At 30.4% G+C, this 26,914-nt stretch overlaps 2 protein-coding genes across 2 annotated transcripts; one reads left to right on the forward strand and one right to left on the reverse strand.

Annotated features, from left to right (window-relative positions):
- The first annotated feature begins 10,315 nt into the window (after window positions 1-10,315).
- LOC101252419 (uncharacterized) lies at window positions 10,316-11,342 on the forward strand. The gene has a single exon (XM_004228345.5). The coding sequence runs from the start codon at window positions 10,467-10,469 to the stop codon at window positions 11,085-11,087; it is 621 nt and encodes a 206-aa protein (XP_004228393.2). The 5' UTR covers window positions 10,316-10,466; the 3' UTR covers window positions 11,088-11,342.
- An 8,271-nt stretch (window positions 11,343-19,613) lies between these two features.
- LOC101252106 (UDP-galactose/UDP-glucose transporter 3) lies at window positions 19,614-25,190 on the reverse strand. Its single transcript, XM_004228344.5, has 7 exons — window positions 24,876-25,190; window positions 23,420-23,517; window positions 23,172-23,302; window positions 22,945-22,975; window positions 21,864-21,967; window positions 21,556-21,677; window positions 19,614-20,201 (listed from the first exon to the last, which is right to left on the reverse strand). Exons 1-7 carry the CDS (start codon window positions 24,977-24,979, stop codon window positions 19,790-19,792), a joined length of 1,002 nt encoding a protein of 333 aa, XP_004228392.1. The 5' UTR covers window positions 24,980-25,190; the 3' UTR covers window positions 19,614-19,789.
- Between the last annotated feature and the right edge of the window lie 1,724 nt (window positions 25,191-26,914).

Raw genomic sequence — 26,914 nt, forward strand, 5'->3', positions numbered from 1 at the left:
TCCTGCATATATGATACATAAGTTTTGAATATATGTACATGATACATAACACTCACTTAAGTACAATTTTTATATAACAAAGTATCGTGAATTAGTTGTATAAAAAATGATTACGCCTAACACTTGCAAAAAAATGTATAAAACTTACTTATTGTTATGATTTTTTATAAGCCCCCTTGACAACCAATTCATGTAATCCTCAGTAAGTTTCGGAAAAACTTTATCTGTAATGCCACATCCTTCGAACGGGAAATGGAGTCGAGCCATATCCTTCAATTTCTCTTTTCCCTTCTCGCTTGAACCAAAAGAAGTACAATATGGAGATTGAATCCTTCTCGAAGGCATTCTATTTCTATGCGCAGGAGTGACTGCATCAGTTTTAACAGCATATCTCCGTTATTGGAATATCAATGGGTAATTGAGTGTCTGTCAACAAGTACTGGCTGCTAGTTATATTCTGCGGATCGTAAGAATATAATGGTCTAGCATTAGTAGGATCTTTACCCAAATCTTTGATAAGCGCATCTATTTGCTTGAGTTGATGGCGATATTGTTGTTGAAGTGGAAGATTCATATATAATATGATGTAATGATTTTTAAAATAAATTTGTGTGCAATAAAATTATGTGTCATAAATCAAAATTGAAAAATGTACCGATCCATCCGTTGTTGTTTTTTCGGGCAAAACATGAGGGATGTTGTGCTGAACATTGTCATCAACGTCTTGGTCCATGATATGTTCATTTAAATCTTGGTGCGACTGATGTTCGTCACCATCCTGAATATGCAGTTTTGAAATAAAAATTGTTAATATAATTTGTGCTGATACGTAACATTGATTATAATCACATGATACAAAGTATTGAGTAAATATGCATGATACATGACAGAATATAAAATGAGAAAAGAAAGTGATCATGATACAAAGAATTGACTATATATGCATGATACACAATATACCCAATGTATCATAAACATTACCTTTGGATTACCACTGACTAGTTGTTCACCCTCATTTACGGAAACACCAACACCATCCACATCGACATCCCCTGCATCGTCGACGATATGATGCTCACCATTTTTACCAGAAAAACCACCACCATCCTCAGCTACACCACCCATATCATCGAGATCAATTGGTATTTGCTGAGATGTTTATTTGTCAGACTGAAATGTGTTTGTATTAGCCTGAAAATTGATGTTTTCTTTGCCTATAGATTGCATTAGCTGGGAGTGATTTGCTTTTATCAAAATAATCAGTTCCTCAAATTTCTTGTCAACCTAAAAATTGTAGATACATTTAGGATAAAAAAAGTTTGTTTAAAAATAACAAAATAATTTACTTACGTAAGTTTTCAAATGTCCTTTCAACTCTTCAATATGAGGAATTATATTGTTGACATTCTGTGAATCTGCATACCCATGAACATCAGCAGCCGGGTTCGGAGAAACGTCTGGAATAGAATCATGTACATCAGCAGTCGATTTCGTTGACATTTGTGGAACAGAACCATGTACATCATCAGCATTCGAATGTTGAGGAGACTTGACATGGAAACATGTACATCATCATTCGGTGTCGGAGACACATTTGATTGATCAGGCTGGTTCTGTTCTGACACCTTCTTTTTTTGAATAATCGATTTTTTTCTTCTTTTGGCGGTGGTGGAGGAGATGTATCAGACACTCTAGAATATGTCTTCAATTTCCTCTGCTGTTGGGACAATGTTTTAACATGCATTCTGAATGTATCACAACACATAAGATAATTTAACTGTTAGATACAGTAATATTTCATAATGTATCACAAAGACATAAATAACGATATTCCATATATAAAAAATAAAATTTTACCTCTTGAAAAATGGTAGACATAAGCATTTCAAACTTTGCCTTTTCAAACACAACTCTCCAATTGCATATTCTTGGGATGACATTGCGTTCTCTCAGAGATATTTCAGAATTTAAATTGGATGCACATTCGTATATCCAAACATTTAGTGCATATGACATCCCATATAATCGGTACAACTTTTTACTAACATCAAAATCCTGTCTAAGTGAACTAATTAGTTTGGAAAATGATAGCTGACCCCAAGGAAAATGTTGATATCTACCATCTTCAACCATTAGAAAGTCGATAATAGATATAGTTGTATTATCAAGAGTAGTTAATACAAATGTATGAATAAAGAACAGTATAGACATTTGGAGTGCATCCTGATTGTTCTCCCAATTACCCATCTTAAACCGTTGAACTAGTTTATGCTTTGTAACATTAGTGACTGCACCAGGGAAATACTTTTGAAAAAGCATACAATTAGTTTGTTCTGGGTATTTGAAATCAATGGTATTTCCTCTGACCTTAAGTCCTGTTAATAATGCAAATTCATCTATACCAAATTTCAGGACACACCCGTTGGAATGTCTAATATGCAACACATTAGGGTTGCTTTGTTCCAATTCTAAAAGCAATAAGCACTTACTTATTTGACCCTGAAAATTACATTTAGAAATATCTAAAAAGGGTCCAAAAATTGTATCCTTAAACATTTGGATAACATTCTCCCTTGTGTATTTTTCAAAGTCCTTTAGGAAATTGTTGTTAAAATTGACAGCAAACCTTATGGGATGTGTTGGTATGTTTTTAATCTTGTACTTCAGTGGCAGCAATTTGAAAATAAAACAGCAAATTAAAACGATATAGAAATATAAATACTAAATAAAACAACTAATAACTTACTGATACATGGTTTCAGTTTTCAGAATTTCATACTACATGAAAAACATGTGATACATGTCTACAACATGTATCGGTGAACTAAATAAAACATTATAACATGTGATACATGTCTAATACATGTATCAGAAACATCGACTAAACAACATACACACTGATTCTATATGTATCATCAAGTACAGCTGATGACGCATTTATTAAAATTAGTGAATGATACATTATAACAATTTTCAAAACATGTATCAGTACATCAACTAAACAACTAATACCTTACTGATACATGATATCAGTTTTCAGGAATTCATACTACATGCAAAACATGTGATACATATCTACTACATGTATCAGTGCATTGACTAAACATTGTACACACTGATTCTATATGTATCATCAAGCACAGTTGATGACGCATTTACTAAACTTATTGAATGATACATTATAATAATTTTTAAAACTTCATGATACATATAAAATATTATGATACACAACAAATTCATATATCAATTCACCATCTAAAACACTATACACACTTATTCATATGTATCAGCAAGCACACTTGATTCCTTAAAATTTTTACTAATTTAAACAACAGTTTTAAGTACCAAAATACTAACCCAAGACAATGTAGGCCTAACAACAATGTTTGCTGCTTCTTTTTTCCTTTTTTGTTGTATTTTGACAACCTTTGATTTTGATGTTTCGCCTGAGTCTTTGTTTGAATCCTTCTGAAGATTCATAGGATCATGCAAAGACTTTTTCCTATTTTCTTTCCAATTTTCATCGTCGGAATCATATATCTTTCTATTAATTAACAGATCCATTACTATGATGTAATAGAACAATTAACAAAAACAAAAAAGAGAAGAAAAAAAGAGAAGAAAATACGAATTGATGATGGATTAATAATAAAAAGATGCTGGGTTAAAACGATTACAGATTAAGAAGAAAAAGACGATGATGGATTAAGAATAAAAAGAAGAAAAGAATAAAATATGTTGGGTTAAGAAGAATGAAGATGATTATGGAAAAAAAAGAACTGAAACTTGATGGAGTAAGAACAAATCGGTAGAAGTTAAGAGAAGTTGTCCTGCTTCCTGAAATTTTTACTTTTTTAAATTTCAAATTTTTTGAATTTTGAAATTCAACATTTCAAAATTTGGTCTTTTATTTAAAATTAATTAAATTTAATAATTCAAAATCAAAAAACTGATTTAAAAGGTTGAGTGTTTAAATGGATAAAATTCAAAATTCAAAAACCGATTTAAGAGGTTGAGTGTTTTAATGGAGAAAAAATAGGCATTAAAATGGGTAATTGTGTATTATAGGAGAGAGAATGTAATGTATCTACAAACTTACACTAAAATTAAAAAAAAAAAGGAAATTATGTAATATTTAAAAAAAGTAGGGAAAATTAGAGAATATAAAAATTATAGTTGTGTATTTAATTTATTTTTCCAAAAAAAATCCTTAAATTATGTAAAAATGACTTAAAATATCATTACTTAATATTTCGATTTAGAAATATTCCTGCCATCAATAATTTGGTTGAAAAGTACCTTAACTCTCAATCATTTAATTTTCATTGAACTTTAAGCTTATGTACATGAAATTCAAACAAAAATGATTGAATATCAGTAGTATTGAGATACGTTATTTGAAGTTTGATTCTATCAAAATTAATTTCAAGCATCATATGTTTGAAGTGGATATATATAAACTTAAAAATGAATACGTATTAACAGACAGTATCAAAATAAGCATTATGAAATTTCTAAAAGAGAATAGGTAAAATTATATAAATGAGTCATAAAATTTTAAATAATTACAAGTTTATATACAAATCCAAAGTAATTTCTGAAAATTCATTCTCTCATAAATAACTTCAGTCTATATCCCCATTCAATAAGTGATACTAAATCGATATTATATATTGTATTGGTATTATTAAAGTTGAGAATTTTGCTTATTTGATACTAAATTAGTGTGTGTGTGTGTGTATATATATATATATATATATATTTTGTATTTTTGTATTGGTATGATTAAGATTTCTTGTTCAGAAATTACTTATTAGCCAATGATACTATAAGAATATATATGAATATTGTTGTGGTATCATTAAGGTTTGTTGTTAAGAAATTATTGATTAGTTAATAATACTATAAGAGTGTGTATATATATTAATCATTAGTCAATGATATATATATATATATATATATATATATATATATATTCAAACTTATGAAATTATTAGATTTTATTTGCTCGCCTCCAAACATTATTCGAAAGACAATCATTTAATGACAAGATCTAGAAAAATGCAAATCATTCATGAAAAATTATATTATTTAAAGAAACAAAATGCTAAAATTGTAAAAAAAGTTAATGGAGAAAAATCACCACTAAGAGGCCTCCCCCTTGGATACAAGTTTTGAACTTTATTTATGGTAGCAGATTTTTACTTTTCCATTGTGAAAATTCTGAATAATAAATCATAAATATCTTTTGAGTACAATTCTCTTTTAAGATTCATAACATTAGAGTGATATTTAAGAACTTACAAACCTGAAATATGGAATATAAGGAAAGTTTAGTTTTATTCGACCTAAACTTTTAGATCTTTTATTCTATTATGTGTGTTTTAATCATTTTATTTTTGAAAATGTAATTGTTTGAGAGAAGAAAAAATATATATAAAAAAAGTTATCGAAATACACAATTTATTTTACTATGTTCTTTATCTTTCAAATTATAACAATAAACAATTACAGGTTATAACATTTTATTAAATTGAACAATGATTTAAACAAAAGTAAAAATCAATTAGTTTGAAAATAAATTCAAAACAGATATTTTGATAGTAAATAATTTGAAAAAAAAAATTAGTGATAATTAATCAGAGACTAAAAATAGGAGAGTTATAATAGAAGAATATTTCTTTTCCTTAATTTAACTCAAAACAATCATTAACATTTTCTCTCACTTATTTAATTTTATTCAAATAAATTTTATTTTTATTTTTTTCACGATTTCTCTTTTCTCAATATTCTCTCTTATTGTTATTATCGTGACTCTTTTTTATTCAAAAATTTATTTTCTTGTAGTTGTAGTTTCTTATCAACTTTAATAAAGTATGATCGATGGTAGATGAGATCCTTCAAATTAGCTGTTATTTTTGAAATTTTATTTGTATTGGCATATATAAATAATATTGCTCTATTCAGTTAAAATATTATGAAATTATGGATGAAAGTTTCTTGATTGATTACGAACAAAATGAAAAAAAAATGAAACAGTGATATTGAATATTTTTCAATTTTTATGTGTATAATATTTTTAATTATAACATTTTTTTATGTCAACCGTTAGATTTCGATATGAACATTTGATTTGTTCATTCTTTGTTTGAGTCATTTTTCATTTCTGCTATGTTTCTGATTAAAAATAATTACAAGAAATTCGTTTGGAATTGGTATACTAGTTATACCAAACACGTATGACAATTGATAATATTTTTTAAGTACTATTCTAGTATAAATTTAAAAAAAACTGTCATTTTATTTAAAATGAATTTTGGGCATGATGATGGAATGAATTTTGCATTTTGTTTATTTAGAAAATGACAATTAAAACTATATTTTTTTTGTGTTATACTAGCATGATTATGATATAATAAGTGATGTCTTTTGACATGAAATATGTATGAAAAATGTGCATAAAAAATTGTTGTCAGGGTTTTAGTGTAATTGAACTTTTTTTGGGCATTTTATTTGGATGGCTTTGGGCATAATAATGAAATAAATTTGATATACTGTTATGATTCTGGTATGAATAAGTGATGACTTTTAACATGAAATGTGTATGAAAAAATGTGAATAAAAATTGTATGAATTTTGTATATTGATATAACATATGTATTTTTCTTTGTATTCTGTAATACTGACACAATTATTCTTGATGAAACAGACAAATATGTAGATTTTTAAGTGGAGGAAATTATTTATGAATCTTCCAACCTATATAGTGATCTAATAAATGCGACAACTTCATCGAGTGGGCCACAACAGGAAGACATATCCAAATTATCCTACACCAAAAAGTCAAAATTTATAATTGTGACAAATTAATGTTTTGATTTATTGTCTTTTAAGCTAATGAAATATTATTTCAGAATATTTATTATGTGTACTACTTATCATTTTTGTGTATTCATTATTTTTCAAATATGTAGTGAAAAATTGAATAAGTAATGTAGATATGCAATTTTATCGACTAAAAAGAACAAGTCAAATATAAATATGAAATACTATGCATTTGGTATGCAATTGAAGTCCCATTAAAACTAGTTAATATAATTTTCAATTGGTATTCATTTGGGTGTCCTACTTGAAAAGGGTTTAAAACCATATGTAATTAAGGTATAATTATTTTTGTTACTTTTTTTAGAACAATATATAATGATCACTGTTTTACATTGTAGATCCATTCTTCCCAGATTTATACAAAGTGAATACAACTTCATATATTTTTTATTTTTAGTCACTTTTAAATTTTTACATTGGACACTAATAATATACAAATTGGACACCAATTTAGTGTCATTCTTAATTTTCAATTTGGAGATCAATTAATACAATGTAAACCAACCTAAATCTATTTCATATAATTTTCAATTGGTGTTCATTTGATTTTCAACTGATATCTCAATGTAAAAATTGAAACAAAAATTTTGGGAACAATAAATTCGACAATGTAAAACAATGCATATTATATTGCTGTCAAAATTTTTAGTAAATAGAAATATACGTCATCCAAAAATTATAAAACATATAATAGTTAAGAGTATAAGCTGCAATCAACTATTTCAAATTTGATTTCTGTAATCTTGATGCAGGATAATCAGTTGTATTCGAAGCATGTACATTTGTTATGCACGCTCCATCAAATTTGTTCCCAATAGTTCCAGTTACTTTAATCTCACTAATTGCACAATCATCATTCTTGTTTCTTCCATACTTTCATACCGGCATGATGAATGTACATATATATACATAAATCTTACCAATTTCGTGCCAACTTATAAAAACTTCATGTTAAAATCATGTGCATGGAAAAATGGTTTGATTTTTTTTTTTTTTACTTACCAGTGTATCATTTCATCAACTACAACAAAACTGATATATATATGTGAGAAAATACACACCAAAATTATATCAACTTTATGCAAATACATGTAGACATTGATGCTAGAAATCATACCAATTTCATACAAAAAAAATATACCCATTCAGATAATTTTTATCAATTTAATATATATAATAATTTATATCATTCGAATTTCATACAATTTTTATACAACTAAACAACTACAAAATAATAATAAAACTCAATTTATTCAATCATACTATATATCAAATTGAAGAAAAAAATCATGATCATTTAACATAAATATTAAAAAATGAATAAAATAAAAATTAAATAATTTAAATAAAAAATTTATCCTATTAACTTTTTTGCCCTTTGTTTGACATTAGACTTTTCGAGTCATCTTTCATTATTGATCTTCTTTTGGAGGGTTTGATGACTGATCCATATCGAGATTTGTTTATTTACCTTTTTATTTTTTGTCTCACTTATAAAATCTGTGAATTTGAAGGGGTTTCACCATTTTCCCTTTTCTCTTTTGTTTCTTTTGATTTAGAGGACTTGCATTTTCTTTGCTTTTTTTTTCTTCTTCTTTTCTCAAATTTGTTTCTTCCTTTGAGGGGTAATACTCTTTCTTGCCGAATTTGTATTCTCATTGTTCGAAGGTGTGTGAGTCAATTAATGTGTTAACATTTGGTGTCTTGATTTTAACATTAGAACTCAGTTTTACTAATATGGAGCTTTTTTTGTATGTTTTCAACATATTTATCTAGTTTCTTAGTACTTTGAAGAACAATCTGATTCTCTTTTGAGTTAACAGAGAAGAATATGGTGAAAGAGAGATTTACAGTTGAACAGTGAAGAAGAGAATGAATATGGTGAGAGAGGAATTCTTACTTTTGAACATGGGGGTGGGGGTGGTACTGTGTTGGCGTGTGAAAAAGATAGAAACATGGTGTAGATGGATATTTTATGTGTAACAATAAAAAAAATGTATTTGAAAGCAAAAAACCCTAAAAATGTGTGCTAAATAATTATGATTGATCCTTTATTAAAAAGTAAAAAATCCCTAAAAATGTGTACTACATAATTATGATTGATCCTTTATTTAAAAAGTAAAAAATTCCTAAAAATGTGTACTACATAATTATGATTGATTGTCTATGATAATTTTATTTATATCACCTATTAATTAAATTATAAAATATAATTATAGAAGACTAATTATTTAATAAAATAAAATAAATTAATTTATAGATAAAAATGATATGTTATAACTCTCAATTAAATTGTTATAAATAGTAATATTTAAAAAGTAAATTTAAAACATGTAATATTATCTTTTAAATATATATGTAGTGTGATTTTTCCTAAAAGAAATAGTTCATTTCTCTTCTTTTGATTTAAAGAATATAGTTTAAACAAGATTTCATTTCATCAAACCCATAATTTGTCTATTCTTTAAAACTTAATCCCTTAAATGAAAAGAGGTTTCCCCAATAAATAAATTCTCATTTAATATGTCAAAGAGCATAACTACCTTGAACTACATAGTCTGTTGCAACCTTTAATGTTGTTACATACATTATGTATTCTAGTTTGTGCGTGGTAGATAGCTAGAATTTCTATTCGGGTAGTGCTTAGTATTGATGTTTTGATCGAGAATCCTATTATCCAATTTCCTCTATAATTGTTGTTCCTAATTACACATCTATAGTGGTCAAGTCGTAAAAATTCTTTGAGGTTGTATGTGCCTCATAATTATATTTTTTATTATAAAAATGTCCATTCATTCAGTTTTCTGTATATAGCGTTGTAGCTAGTGGAGTAGTGAATAATTAATGATGATGATCCAATCAATAATTGTGGTGGATGATAATGATAAAATGGTATTGATGGCTTATGTTGTAAAAGATATTAATTTGGTGAATCTTGCGGTGGACATTCATTATTTGTACACACCAATATCAATTCAGATATGCATTAGGTTTTACAAGTTACTTGAAGTTAATGCATATAATTAAAAATTTAACATATTTTAAGTGATTAATATATCTAATTAATTATTGACACTTATCTTAAGTAAGTGTTTAAGAACATGTTTCAATCTTTGGAGGAAGGAATGTCCAATAGGAATACTTTATGTTCACGTAATTGCATACAAGATGTTTTAGTTCGAATGTTTAAATGAAATTTACTGACAAATTTAAAGGACTATAAAACTATTTTTGTTTTTCACTCTATGTCTAATACCTCTTTTGATTCTGACTAATTTATATTCACATTAAAAAGTTTCATTTTGAGAAAAATATATTACTTAGATAAATCAATTTTATACTTAAGGTTCACATTGTATAATTTTAATTAAGAATAGACTAGTATTTATCGTTTTGCTATAAATGAAAGAAATAAAAATAATTTCTTTTTTTCTTTTTCATCTTAGTAGTAGTGGCTAGAAAATTGACAAGTAGATATCCATTTGATCCAATGAAAATTCAAAATAAAATTCATAAATAAATTTTTTAAAAATCCTTTTGTTAACTAACCAAACCAACCACTCATCCTAACGGATAAAACCATGGCCATGGCCACCACCACTACCCGTTCCTCCGCCGCCGCCGCCGCCGCCGCCGCCGCCGCCACTCCACTCCTCTCTCCGACCACCTCTTCCCTCCACACAATTACCAGAATACCCTTCATCTCCGCCACACCAAAATGCAACAGGCCAATCACCAAGCTCCACGTGTCCTCCAACCCAGTCGCTTCATCCTCCACCAGTACATCCAAACCCAATCAAGAATCCATCTTTTTCGACGGCGGAGCTCACTATGGAGACCTCGCAGCTAATCTCCTTCTGGGTTTTACTCTTCTTTGGCTTCCATTAACCCTAGCTTCAGTATTTAGGGCTTTTTACTTGAGGTACAGGTTTACCAATTTGAGGGTTACTGTCATTTCCGGGTTAACGGGTCAAGACCGGAGCGATTTCTCGTATAAAGTAATCAAAGATGTTCAGGTTGTTCCAAGATTTATTGGTGAATGGGGTGATGTGATTATTACATTGAAAGATGGTACTGTTGTCGATTTGAGAAGTGTTCCAAAATTTAGGGAAATTGCTAAGTATTGTCTTTCAATGGTGGATAAAGAGTCGTCTGGAGTTTCGAAGGAGGCTAATACTACTGATGGGCCTAAAGGCTTTTGAGAAACATGTATGGTTAGTGCTTTATACTTTGTTTTGATTTTCATATACTGTTGTCTCGATAATTAATTTTAGTAGCTCAGTTGGTTGGCTACCTGACTCCTGAACCTGAACTTTCTTCTTGTTGGTGAGAGTTTGATTTCGTGAACAAAACATTGTTCTGGTTTTTGTAAAAAGGTTATGTAAAGTTTTCAATTTGGTAATTTAATGTATTCAATTGTGACAATGGTTTTAGTATATATGTCTAATTGATTTGTATATTGAGTTGTTGGGAACTGTAAACTGTTTCTTTAGTTGGTGTTGATGGACATTTCTTTTGCCTTTGATTTACTTATGCCTTATGAGGTACATGAGTAATCCATAAGATATAGAATTAGCAACAAAACTGCATGTGTAAACTATAAAGGGGGCAGCTTTGTGCACGAAGCATCCCGAGTTCACGTAGGGGTTGCACCCCAACAGGGTGTGATGTAGGTACCCTACTTTGACTCAAGTATCAGTACAACTTCAGAAAACTGCACTTTTGTTTATGAGAATTATACTCGTGTTATTAATATTCGGAAGTTGCTCGAAGCAAATCCATGTTGAAATGGTTAATGTTGGGGTCAATGATTTGGAAGTTCTATTCATTGCAAAATACAAAGTAACTTGATATGAGTGCTTCGTTTAGTTGATCTGAGTTATACGAAAGCTATAATATCTAAGTTTAGATCTTACATTAAGCATTAAGTCCACCACTTTTATGAATGCTATTAGACGTTATTGAGAATCATTGAGAGACAGCATGCCTTTGAACTCTGAAATTGTTCCGATTTAATGTTGCTGCATGGTATGGTTTTCTGGACTTCTATTACTTTTGGCAGAATCAATGTTGTCGATGATACTGTACCAACAAGGATGTCAATGTTTCCATACTGATAAAAACTTAAAGTGATAACGAAAAGTTGAACCTCCCTATACAAATTTTTACATCAATTTGGAGCGAGAAGAAAGATGGTTCTCCACAGTGAGGAAAATCAAACTGAAGAAGAGCCTTATTAAGGAGCTCGAGCATTGTTGGATGGTTCTTTGAGGCTATGGATTGGCGTTATTCCCTTGAGGAACTTAGACATTTGTGCCAGATTGAGAGCCTGTTTAGATGAGCTTATAACTTATGATGGCTTAAACACAAGTGCTTATTAACACTTCTTTATGTTACCTAAACACTATAAAAGTGCTTTAAAATAATTTGGCTTAAAAACACCTAAAATAAGTCAATCCAAACATGCTCTAAACTTATGGTCTCTCATCCGCACAAGTGTGTTAACATTCAATCTCCCTTTCATCTGACTGTCCTACAGTATGAGTTGGAGAAAATATATGTTGAATTTTGAAGAATGCTGATCAGTGAAGTTGAATGTATTTCAATCTTGAAATGGTAAGTCCAGCTGTTTTCTGTAGAACTCATAAACTAGATATGAAATGTTTGTTGAGTACATCGGAGTATTTTCCAATCAGAAGATGCATAATTTGGAGAGCCCTGTCATTGTAATGGTTTAAACTAATTTTCAACAAAGGATGCAAAATTTGAAGAGCCTATATCTTTATGAATATCTTTTTTTGTGCCATCAAGTACCTCAAGCTCTTATGATAGTAAAGATTTGACACTTCCCCTAATACAAGTAATGTCACTGTATCTGAAAAGAGAATATAATGGAAAGTGGTCGTGAGGTTACAAAAGTCGTAGCTGAGTCTTGGTTGATTAGTTTGCCTTTTCTTGGTCCTGGTGTGGCTAACAGGCAATAGAAGGATGATGGCCTCAGCATAGAATTGTATATCGCCTTGTTTAACCATAAGTAGTTGCAGCAATTTAATTAGTTGGTTCAACAATTGCTTAAGTTGCTATATCAAATTTTTGAAAATTCCTTTAAGTTGCAATATTGAAGTGTTGTAGCATCAACTACTTGAGTTGCTGCCATAAATTCTTTAAGTTGCCATCTTAAGTTGTTGCATCGACTTAAGTAGTTCATAAAGTAGTTGTGGTTTTATTTTCTTAAGTTGCAACTTGAAGTTGTTTTACAACAACTACTTAAGTTGTTGCTTAAATTTTTGTAGCAATTCACTCACTTGTTTAAAAAAGGCATAATACATATATTAGACCCTAAACTTCACAAATTTGAACTTTAACCTCAAACTTTCATAATGCACAAACATGCATTTTAACTATCCAAGTTTTAAATAAATAAGCACATGAGTCTTACATGACACAATACACGTAGGACACTACGTAGGACAAAAAATGACATGTGTGATGACGTGTAGAACATGTGTGTCTATTTATTTAACTTTATACAAATTTAAGTGTTTATTTGTACACATCCAAAGTTGAAGGGCGTAAATGTGATTTGAAGCCAAGTTAAAGGGCACATTTATGTATTATGCCTTTAAAAAAAATGAATTTGTGTAATGTTTAATCAACTATAGTAGTTTGTTTTTCTATTCTATTGAAAAATAAAATATATTGATTTATGATTTGTGCTCTCTCTCATGTCTATAAATAAAATGACTCAAATAAAGAGAAACATTGATTCAAGCAATACTCTTTTGAGAATCTAAAAGAATCAATTTGCATTGCTTGTTAACCTCTAACCTTAGACATACGGATGAGGGTTATGAGGCCCAACAAAAATCAACCAGGGAGAAGTCTGCACAACAAGAAGAATAAGAGGATGAAGAAGAAGGAAAAAAATTTGTAGATGATAAAGTCAGTTCTTCTTCAAAACTGAACACCAAAATGATTTTGAAAGAGTTTTCCCTGCTGTGTGAGATGATGATCAAGTTGGTAATGTTGCAACTAGGAAGTTGATTTATAATCACTTCATGCAAGTCATAATCTAAAATTTAATAGTCTTGATGACATCATTTATTGAAGGATTGTCAAGAGGAAACTCGGCAATACAAGATATATATAAGTAAAAATATATTGTTACCGAGAAATTCAGTGTTTTTAAATGATCTGTTGGGACTCGCCTTAGGGCAGGACTAAGACTGGGCAACGGATTGGAACGACATCACCAGATCGGAATGGGACGAGTTGACCGGTACCGGGATGAACCGGACCGGAATTACCGGGACGGATACTCGGTTTCGTTCCATCCCACTATATACCGGGATGGAATCGGAACGGACCGGCATGGAACGACATGGGATAAACGGGATGATACATCTAGTTATTTCAAAAAATGATTTTTTTGAATTACGAAAAATATGAATATTTTTTATTTTTCTAAGTTTAAATTAATAGTTTTTAAATTTTTAATGTAATTTTTTACTTGAGTTATTTTAAAGATATTTTTTGTAAAAAATTTACTTATTAAGTTTGCAAGTTAAGTCTAATTAAGTTTTCAAGATTTAAATCTTTTGAAGTTTATTAGTTATTAGTTATTATTTATTAATATGTTATAATTTATAAGTATATAACTTGTAATTTAAATAAATTAAATTTGTAGTTTTAAAAAATTAAATAAAAATAAGGATAAAACAATTACACAAATTAAATAATATCAATTTAATTTATTTAAATTTGTATTTATAAATTACAATTTCAATTTACAACTACTGGTAAAGTGCATATTTTACGCGACCACTTTCTAGGAAGGAAGGGTTCTGTTTCAACTAAGTCTCGAATGTAACACTAATGTAATACTAATAGGGGGTAGTTGGGTTACTTGGGTATTTATTATTTAATGTAAAATATAAATTATAATTTATAAATATATAATATAAATTAATTTATAAATATTAATTAATCGGAACTGGAATAAATCGGTACCGATATCAAACCTCGATGCCGTTTCGTTTCGTGTCCAGGTTCGGAATGTCCTGTTCCGTCCAGTAGGCAATCGAACTGGGACTAACCGGACTGGTAGTGGACCGGTACCGGTACATCCCATTCCATTGCCCAGCCTTAGGCAGGACTCTAGCAAAACACTATTTATATAAGAAAAACACATTGTTACCGAGAAATTCAGTGTTTTTAAAGGATCTGTTGGGACTTGCCCTAGGACAAGACTCTAGCAAAACGTCTCGAGACTCTAGTGTGAGGCTTAGTTCGGTAAGAATCACGCCCTAAGCCTCTGATTGTACATCCTAAGCACGTCCAACACCCAACGTTCGAGGTTCGCCTAACATATCTTACACAAATTATGTATTAAAATTTGTAATTAACAATCTTGACCCTCATAGTTTTTTAATAAATGGATTATACTTAATAACTTTTAAATTTATAGAGATAATAAGATTGAGAGTTGCTTAAATAACTAGTTGTAGTATCGCATCTTTACTATTTGGTAACACTGTAAAGGTGATTATATATTAGAGTTATTGACTAAAATCATCTCTCAACTATGACACAAACCTAATGTACATCATTATCATATTATATTATAAGTGGAAAGTCCCTTAGCTCAAAGTTGAATTACGAATTTGCCCTTCACTTGAACATTATTTGAATATATATATAACATTATATGAAAATAAAAAAAATAATATTTTCATTTTTAATTGACTGAAATATGAATTCACACTTCAATTACAATAATTAGGATAATTGAAAAGACAACACTTAAACATACATTTAAATAACCATGAATAGGGTAAGCGAAAAGGCAATTGAAAGTAATAAATCTTTTTTCCAAGTGAATAATGACTTTCTTCAGGTAAATTAAGAAACTATGTTTCATCTTTAAGTAAATAGTTTCATCTTTATATACATTTCAAAAGACATGGAAGATATAGAAACACCATTTTAGTTAAGAAATCGAAGACTTTAAGACAATCATGAAGAACATATGAAGTGTGGTGTCTGAAGCGATTTCTCGACAGCGACAACGGTGAGAAACTGATTTTGTGTTCCTAGAAATCTCATAGTCCTCCAGCATTCCCTATCCTTCATCATTTTTCTTTTTTAAAACTGGAAGGTTTCAAATTTTTAACACTATTTCTTTGTTATTGTTTTCTTCTACCCCCCCCCCCCTCTTATTATAGAATATGCCTCTTATTAGATTGATATGTGATGCAATTTGAAGTGTTCTTGAAAATCAAGGTATATTGATTTATCCGAGTATTTTATAATACAGTTTCAGTTAGGATATTCACTGATTTTTTTCCTTTCTATATTTTATTAGTCTTTATTTGTTCCTTTTACCCTTTTTTACTTTTTCTCTTAGCTTGTTTTTCATTTTTGAAAAGGTGAAATGTCAACAATAAATATGATGAAAATATATAATTTACAAGTAAAGTAAAATAATTTTACCTTTGAGAATCACACATGGTACTTTTTGCAGCTATAATTTTTTTTACATAAAAGAGTCAAAAATACCCTTAAGCTATCTGAAATAGCTCATATGTACCCTTAAACTATATTTTGGCTCAAAACTACCCTTCCCGTCAAACTATTGGGTCAAAAGTGTCCTTCTAATTAACAAAAATTGTTAAATGCCATGTGAATGCCACATGAATGCCACATGGTACCCCAATAGATTTGCATTGCCACATAGACTAAAAGGAAAAGGGTCAAAAGTACCCTTAAACTATCCGAAATAGCTCATATATATCATTAAACTATATCTCTGCTCAAAACTACCCTCTCCGTCAAACTATTGGGTCAAAAGTGACCTTATTAGCGAAAGTTGTTAAATTTCACATGTGTCATATTGACTAAATCCCTAAATTTTGATTACTCATTTTCCCTCATCTCATTATTTTCCAGAAACGATTTCACCCCTTGTCCCTCATTTCTGGGCTAAGGTTTCACAGTTTTCTTTGTCGATGGGTTTCAAAGTGGATATTCGTGGTTCTAGGTTAGTAAAAATTTTTCTGATTTTATTGTGTTTACAACCACAAAAATCCACTTTGAAACTCAGCTCCAAAGAAAGTTATGAAACCTTGACCGCGAAATGATGGAAAAGTTGTGAAATTCTAAGTATCATACTTTGAAATCGCAAACGTAATAAAATAAGAAAAAATATTTACTAACCTACAACCATGAATATCCACTTTGAAACTCAGCCTCCAAGAAAGCTATGGAGCCTTAGGTGCGAAATTAGGGGAAAGTTGTGAAATCCTAACTATCATGCTTTGAAATTGTTAACATAATAAAATAAGAAAAAATATTTACTAACCTACAAGCATGAATATCCACTTTGAAAACCAGTCACGAAGAAAAGTATAAAACCCTAGCCACGAAATCAGGGAGAACGGGTGAATATATCATTTCTGAAATAATGAAATGAGGGGGGAAGTAATTAGGATTTAGGGATTTAGTCTATGTGGCAGTGGAACCTTATTGTCATGCAATATGGCATCTACATTGCATTAACAACTTCTATTGATAGGAAGGGAACTTTTGATCCAATAGTTTGACGGGAAGGGTAGTTTTGAGCCGAGATATAGTTTAAGGGCAAACATGAGCTACTTTGGGTAGTTCAAGGGTATTTTTTGACTCTTTCTATCTAGTCTACGTAGCAGTGGAATCATATTGGCATGCAATGTGGCATCCAAGCATCTATATGACATCCACGTGGCATTTAACAATTTCCATTAATAAGAAGGGTACTTTTGACCTAATAGTATAACAGAAAGGGTAGTTTTGAGCCGGAATAAAGTTTAAGGGTATATTTGAGCTATTTCGAATAGTTTAAGGGTATTTTTTTTTTTTATCTTTTTCCTTTTTTATGCAATATATTTATTCTCTTATTTTCACATATAGGCTTTAAAATTGTATACATCATCATTTCTCTTATAAGAGTCTTTCCTTCTCCTATTTAATTTTTGAGTGATTGAAGATTAAGATCTTAGTTAGAGAACATATTTTAATCTTAGTATGTCTTAGATATTATTTTCTCTTTAGTTTGAATTTGTAATATTTTTTCCTTCAAATTTTATATGATTCATCACAAGCATGTTTATAATGTTATTATTGGTTCGTCTGTTTTTTTTTATTTTGTCATTTATTTTATGTTTATTAAAACTTAAATTTGAAAACTAAAAGATATTAATTATTTTTACTATTTGAATAGAGTAATGATTTTTTCATGCATACTGAAACATCATATCATAAAAAAACTAACACAAATAGTGTTATATTTTATATAAATACAATAAAATATACTCATATATAGACTCATGGACTTATCACAAGTAATTACATTCTCAAGACAATCTTATCGTATTGTCGTTAAGCTTTGATGTTTATGTTCTTTATAGAAAATGTAAAATTGAAATTTATATTTCTGATAAATTTGTCTCGCGCCTTTGTTATTTCATTAAAGGCATTAGATACATTTATTATTATTTTTCTATCATGAATTCATAGACATATTTTACGGTCATGATTCACATATTTCTGGTTTGATAGCAAATGCACCATTCTATTTTATGATTTATTTTAATGAATAAAAATAAATAGTAAAATTAATACTGTTAATTTCAATACTTATAACTCACTTCTAAATAAAAAATTGTAATGATTGTAAGGGACAAACGTGCAACAAACATTATCAGAAGCTAGTATTATCTAAGTGAGCAAAAACATCCTTAATACTATATAAAAAAATCAAGAATCATCCTTCATTCTATTTTTGTTAAGAAACTAATTGAACCAATAAAAAAGAAATTGGTCATGTCTTGTCACGACGAGAAGATCAAAATTACCTAAAAAGAATAAGGATAATAGGAAATAAATCTTTCATTCTTGGAATTTAAATTATGCGTGTTGTCAGTTTATATGTTTTTTGCATCATCAAGTAAATTGACTTGCAACAATACACAAGTTTTGAAATATTTAGGGATAATGCACAAGTACCCTCTGAACCTACGCCCGGAATCTCAGAGACACACTTATACTATACTAAAGTCCTATTACCCCTCTGAATTTATTTTATTAATAATTTTCTATTCCTTTTTAGCCTACGTGACGCTATCTTGTAGGTCCAATGTTGGTTGACTTTTTTTTTCAAACTAGTACCATGTAGGATGAAAAGGGGTACAAAATTACTCATAAAATAAGTTCGGAGGTAATAGAACCTTAGTATAGTATAAGTGTGTCTCTGAATTTCGGGCATCGGTTGAGGGGATACTTGTACATTTTCCCAAAAAAATATTTATACAGTAGGTTCCGATGGTTACAAAGATTATGTAAAAAAAATATTTTAAAAGTCTTACGTCCAATTAATTAGAGATTTTCTTTAATAAAATATTCAGGCTGCATATAATTTATATACAATGCAATTTACATTTTATACAATCTGCAGAAATGTTAAAAATTTAGGGCGCGTTGTATTTGAAAATTTGAAGTTTGAGTAGTATTTGGCCGTATTTTTACAAGAATATTTAAAATTTGAATATATTTTGCCTGAATATAATTTAAATCCTCGATTTCTAAAAAAAAAAAAACCTACATCTCTTATGGAACGTTTTGAATGGTTTACAATATTGCTTCATGAGATGCTTATGCAATCTCAAATTAGAGGACAGGCAGAGCTATATATGTTCGCGTTTATGTAGCTCCTTGCTTCTCTTTAGCTCCTTTTATATATTTTGTAGTTCTTCTTAATTACATGGCCTATAAATGGAAGTGATGTAACTTCCGGTACACCGGAGTTTCAAAAGGGGAGAAGAAGGTTTAACTACAAAACCTTTTACATCACTTACAGAATTATAATATGTTAATTCGACTTCTTCTTCTTCTTTGGCATCCTCTGCAACTTCCTCCACTTCAAATATATCTGGAATGACAATCCTGAGAAGACCATGATGACGCTTGTCCATTGCTTTGTAGACAATGGGTTGCCACTTAACACAGATGAAACCACTATGCTAACAAACTTGCGCGTTGTGGTGATGGTTGTGTTAGTGAGTGAACCAAATCGGCTGATGGTTAGAAAAATGAAGTTCTGGCCAACAGCACCACATAGACAGTACATAAGAATGTCCCATGCTGCTTCTGGGTGCTGCTTACAGAACTGAACCGCCTCAAATCCGCTGGCATTTGACCAGCCAAACATGAAGATCATGTTATAAATAGTACCCCATAAATTCATTCCTAACATAATATCCCAAGCAGATGTCTTAGGGTACCTGGAAAAATAGAAAAAATTCGTTACTAACTACAAGTAACCGATTGAAGTTCCCATACATTTGGCACACATCTGTAACAAATCTAAGGAGAAAAATGTATATTAAACAATGTGTTCTTCTAATTAACACAATATTTTGGTTAAATCCCTCATAAGATAGCAATATAGGAGTTCTCATGGACCTAGACGTGTCTCTTTTGACATCAAGAGACCCGATGTGTCAATTCCTAATCAGAAGTTTAGCTTACGGTGTAAGACAAAAATCTTAAACAAAGTTGGACTACAAGTATATAAAACATCAAAATGTTAGTGCTCATGGAGTGCAGTGACCTAAAATGTCCGAGTCTCATTAATTCTTCCCTCTTTGCTTTCCATTACATCGTAGAATGACTTATAAACTTAAAGACCTCCTCCTGTTGGTTGTTCGTTGATTCAATAATCAAGAAATCTATCCATGACTTCTTGCACTAAATTCTCCTGACACATTACTAATCCTTTAAGTGTAGATCTGGCATATTATTAACAGATCAGTAAGGACTAAGGTTTCATCTTGTACACCACCTGGCCCAAACCTCTTGTCTTCAAACGAACCCTTCTAAACCCTTCAGTCTACACCCTTCCTAAACCCTTAAAAACCAATAGGCTGGTGATGAGCACCATGAAAACTCAAGAAGTCCCGTAGTCAGTGGAGAGAGTACTAAGAGCACTTAAGCACCATGAAACCCCTCCCATAGGAATTTCTCATGTCTTACATACCTAGCTTGCTGTTACTCTATTCAGCTTTGGACCATGCCAATTTTTTATTTTCTTGTCAATTATAAACATGATTTTAAAGACTATCACCAAATATAGAATGCTCATAAGAGAAAACTGTTATGACCTAACCACGGGAGGAAAGAAGCTAGTGAGATAATATTTCATTGTCCAACATTAATTTTGTTATTAAAACCACACCACCAGTAAATATTTGGTAAAAACTGCTAGCAAGTCCAAATTTAGCCTTCACATTGCTTTTCTTGGTCAGATATCCCAGCTTGAGAGGGGTATAAATTGCACCATTGAGAAAATAATGAAGTTACTTTGGAGTATAGAGGACACAAGCTCATTTTCTTAGTTTGCATGCTTCCAGAGAGGGCAGACAACTTGAGGCAAAGGCAAACGAAAATACAATGAAAGCGGTTAACCTAGAAATACGTGCACATCATAGTGTTATACGAAGCACTGGTAAAATAATCATGAAGTAAGAAACTACGATTTGCACAGTTCAATGTGATAAGGCGGACATGCTGGGTAGAGGAGCCACACAATCCAAACCAAAAGATAGACTTTAATAAGACCACAGATAACGAAACTACCTTGCTTTAATCGAATCCTGAGTAGCATTGGTGAAACCATCAAAGGTGAGGTTCAGGAAGCACAGCCCATATCCAACTGGAGCATTGGGGTGCGCCAACTTACTTATCGTTTTTGAGCTAGTCTAAAGACAACAATTATAACAGAAACGGTAAGCAGTGGTGCTAAAAAACATGCTCTGTTTGCTCGTATAATCACAAGAATCAAATCTGATAACTAATAGGATAGACAGGAGAGAATTGACACCTTTTGTCTTGTCTTTTTTTATTTTAAAAATAAAATAATTCAGATGTTTTAAATAAAATATCACCTTTAGAAGTGCAAACATTGATACTCCACCAGCAACAAGCAGTGTGCACACATACTCTGGAACTGTATATCTTATGCCATAAACTATTGCGCCCATGAGCATTACTGCAGAAAAGCATAGTAACTGTATATGTCAATTAAAAGAAAGCTTTTATCAAATATAACTATTTCTTATGAGTAACCCACAGATATAAACCAATTCGACATTTCTACCACAAAAACATCTATCAGTAAAGAAAGCAAGATATTCTGGTTTCCAGCAGCATAACAAACTAAATTACATTTCCAGTTCTTCTACTCATTTATATAAGCACAGCTGTATCATATTGATAAGCCTCCATAGCAACAACTAAATAGTCCTAGACATGGTGTCCAAAGAGAGGCATCAATAGAAACCATAGACAGATCCTTCCATTAATCTTCTTTTAGTTCAACAACTCTTTTTTATCAGAGCTATATGAGAGAGACAGAGATCCCTGTTACAGTAAATGCTCTATTGTCTATAAGAATGCAAATATTTACAAATTACATCTACTTAAAAGTGTGCTTAAAAACAATTACTTTGCTGAATATCTACAAATTACATCCTCTTAGCAAACATAGAAAATATTGAAGTTGGATCTTTTGCAAAAACCAACAATGATTGGAAAGCAACCATGTTTTTTGCTATTCTTTCTTCTTCTTTTTTCCGAGTACTGGCTGCTCTTTCTATAGTCATGGTCTTAGCATATGTATAAGAAGGGTATTTCATAGTCGACGAAAATGTTTGCTAATGTATATATATCCTTTCTTTTTCTCTTATTCCCTAAAGGATAAAAGAATAAATATACTCACACCGACATGAGAATTCCACTCTCTTTGAAAGCCCGATCAAGTATCTCTCGAACTCTCACATGTCTATACTTTTGTTATCAATACAATAAAAATATTGTCCCCAATAACTTTCCATATCTCATTATTAGCCAACAAACTTGTTTTCTATTGATAATTTGACAACAAAATTGAACCAAAAACACGAAAGGAAAAAAAAAGGAAAGACATTGTTACAACTTCAGAAAGAATCTTATTTAATGGTACAATACCAGGAATCATTTTTGATGATTTTGCCAGGACCTGCAAAGGCAATCAACCTCATCAGTATTAGAGGTAAAGACACATTCATTTAGAATAAAAAACGTCAACTCCTATAACTAGGTTACTGATAACAACCAGTAAAGCATTTCTTCTAGTCCTAAATGTATTTCAGAAAATACTAGAACTATGGTTTACATTTCACAAGAAGAAAAAATTCCACAAAAATTGGGCATACCTGTGCAGGATAACTAATATATTTTAGCGCTTCAATCCCCATTGCTGGTCCAATAGTATTTGTAATGCCAGCACTCCAGTAACTCCACCAGGGAGCACCACCGCTGTTTCCGCTTGACCATATCTTTATCACTGCACAAAAAGCACACTGAATTCTTAACTAATCATCTAACCGGTGCTAATACAAGCATATATGCAATATCACCAAGAAACATGTGAACATCCAATACTTGAATGCTGTAAACTTACTCATAAATGACCATATCAGACATACTACATTTTGTGCCAGGTTCAGGAATGCCAAGTGTTCAAACCTCTCTTTGTTTGGGCCAAACCGCTTAGTTGACCTAAAGCCCAAGTACAAACAAACATAAACAAATCAACTTAACGTATATAAACATTGCACAATTCAATCAATCAACAAGACCTCAATAACAAACACCTAGGATTGGCTAATTCAGTGGCGTGTGTCCAGACTTTTGATAGTAAATTCAAAAAAAAGAGTTACTCTATAGGTGTAGGTTTTGAGCATACCCTTGCCATTGCGCTACAAATTTCCATCAATTCCAAGGGTGCTCAAAATACTATATATATACCAATATAAAGTAAGATTTGATCTATATATATACACCAGTGTTATCAAAAGGAAAAGCGCAAAAAAGTTCTAAGGTCCGTGGGGGCTTTAAGCGCAACACGCAAATAAGGCTTGGGCTTTAATGGAAAAAAGGCGCAAAGGGAGAAAAGATTACAAATATATATATGTTTGGCCAAAACTAATAATTATAAATATGACGACAAATATATGACCAAAGAAATTGAAAAAATATGATGATAAAGTGAAATATCAATTATTTAGTGTCACTTCTTCATAAGAGGCTCATTGGCAAGGAAATGTTTGTCTTAGAACCTTGATGACAATATTGAAGCGCACATAAAGCGAAGCGAAGCGCTCAACTCGTTTTGAGCCTCGCTTCAGAGCTTAAGCGCGCTTTGATAACACTGAATCATATACGTTGTACTTTTCCGACGAAAGGTATCCAGCTAGACACCTTAACACTACCGTAGCTCCACCCTGTCGTCTATATGTATCTCTATATACATTATGCTCTGTTCAGGTCCATTTGTAAATATTTGACTTTTAAGCTCACAAGTTTAAAAATACATTGGGACAAAAGTTACACAAAAACTCAAAAAACTGACTGTTATGACATATTAAAGGCGATGTCTTCGGATTGAAAGGAGCCTAAGAATCTTTCCTATGGTATGTAAAGATACTCCGGTGATTAATACAAAATATTTGAGTTACAAAAAAAAGGGCGATATCTCATCATTATTCAACACAGAAGCTGCTGCTTAATTTCCTTCTTTATTGGTCATCAATATTACTGTACTACTCACTCAGACCCAATTTATGTGACACTCTTTCATTCTATATATTTTTCAAAGCAAACTGGAAAAATTTCTTCTTTTTTTTCTTAATTAATCGCCAATAAACATGAAACAAAACTTCATTCCAAATGAACAGTCACTATAGCTCAAAAAATATTTCCTAAAACAATTGTGAACTTAGGAATTCAATACCAAAGCTGCAATTTTTTTTCCTATTTAAGGAGATATCAATCAGCTTTTATTAGACAAAACAGTTAAATGAGACCGAATAAGTAATAGAAGCTTCTAGAAATCGGAAGAAGAGTGAAATGCTTACACCGTCTCTTGCAGAACGCCTTGGTAAATGTAAGCAGACCAAATGCCGGCGACACAAAAGGCGAGGACCATAACACGGCGGATCCCGGCGCCGTGAGACTCCATTGGGCTTAACGTCGTCGGCGCTAACACTTTGATCCTCCCTGCCACGTGTGTAATCTCCGACGACGATCACTCACCGGCGATAGGGAATCGACGGGACAACTTCGGTGTTTTGCCCTTGAATTTTCTATTTAACTGCCGCTGCACCGGTTATGATGATTGTGTTTTTGGGAAATTTGTGTTACATAATGTGGGATCTGAATTACGTATGAATTCCACGTGGCGATTATCTATTGGGTGATATAAGTATTAACTGACATGTGATTGGCAGTGTAAACGAAAACACTTTTATTTTTAAAAAAAAGGAAAAAGAGTTTAAAATGTTCGTAAACTAGGTAAAAGGAATAAAAATGTATATCGTTTATAGTTTGGCTCAAAAATATTATTATTATCAATATTTTGGTTCAAAAATGGAATTAGCAAATATTTATCTTACTTCAATTCAAAAAAAATATTTCTTATTTTATTATCATCATTCTTTATCGTTATATAAATTAATTAATGATGACTATACTATGATCATATATATATATATATATATGACATATTATTTATTGAAAGGGTACATAAAATTATTCTATTTTAATTGATAAAATGAGAATAAGAATAAAAATACATTTCCTATATTTTTATTGTTAAAGTGATTTTAGAAGAAAGAAAACAAGAATAGTGTTCTTTAGTAATATTTTTATTTGGAATAAGATGTGTTTAAAAGAAGAAAATAATATATTTATTTGTAAAATGGTATTTTTTTTGTCCATTTCTTAACTATAGGGGCATTGTTGGATCAAAGTATTGACTGCAAGGACATTTTCGAAATAAAGTATTAACGATAAGGATATTTTTTAGTCAAACTATAAATGAAAAATATTTTATTTATTTCACATTATTTAAGGGCATTTTTATCCTTTTCTTTTTTTAAAAAAAAACTACTCTCTTCGTTCACATTTATTTCACAAAAGTGAAAATAAAAATCTATTTTAGAAATAAGTGACAAGTTAAAGCGAATGGGTAGAGTATTTTGCTTTTCTATTTATTTTGACTCCAACAAGATTCCGTGTATTTACATAGGATTTGAATCACCCGAAGAAAAGGAAAAATTAGGTGTATAATCATAATATAAAATATATTTAGTTAAAATAACAACACTTTAAAATATTAGTTCAAAACATCATAATGACAATATTTTTAAAAATAATTTGTATTCACATTTATTATTTTTTGAGATTTCCTTTTATTAATTACTCCATCTATTTAAAAAAGGATGACCTAGTTTGACTTGGAACGGAGTTTAAAAAAAGAAAGAGACTTTTTAATCTTGTGGTTTTAAATTAAAATTGTATTAAATGTACCAAAATGTCTTTTAATCTTGTGGTGTTAAACATGTCACGTGGAAAGTTAAAGTTAAAATATTGTCAAAAAAGGAAAGGGGTCATTCTTTTTTAAACAGATTAAAAAAGAAATAGGATCATTCTTTTTAAACAGAGGGAGTAAAAGATTCCATAATTGGACCAAATTGCTAACTATTAACAAATTTAAATAAAAAACAAATACAATATTCTCTCCTCATCTTGTTTCTCCCCTTTTCAGCTCACCTCTCAAGTTCATATTCTTCAAACAAAAGTTATTCAAAATTTGATTCTTCAACAAAATCTATGCATTAATTCAAGGATTTTTTTGATTGATAAACAATCAGGTATATATTATTTCATCAAATTTCGAATCTAATTAAGAGAATTTCGATTAGATTTTTAGATTTGATTTGTTTTTAATGTCACAATTTATATTTCGCATTGTTCATGTTACATATTTTTTGTTATTATTCTCGATTTTTGTGCAAGTATGTTTACATTTTCAGTCAACTTTTTTTTGGAGATTTTTACTCCAATAATATAGGTTATGCTATTTAAATGGCTCAAGAGAGGACATCTAAGTTTC

The sequence above is a fragment of the Solanum lycopersicum genome, chromosome 1 (assembly GCF_036512215.1).
Source record: "Solanum lycopersicum chromosome 1, SLM_r2.1".
NCBI classification, from domain to species: domain Eukaryota; kingdom Viridiplantae; phylum Streptophyta; class Magnoliopsida; order Solanales; family Solanaceae; genus Solanum; species Solanum lycopersicum.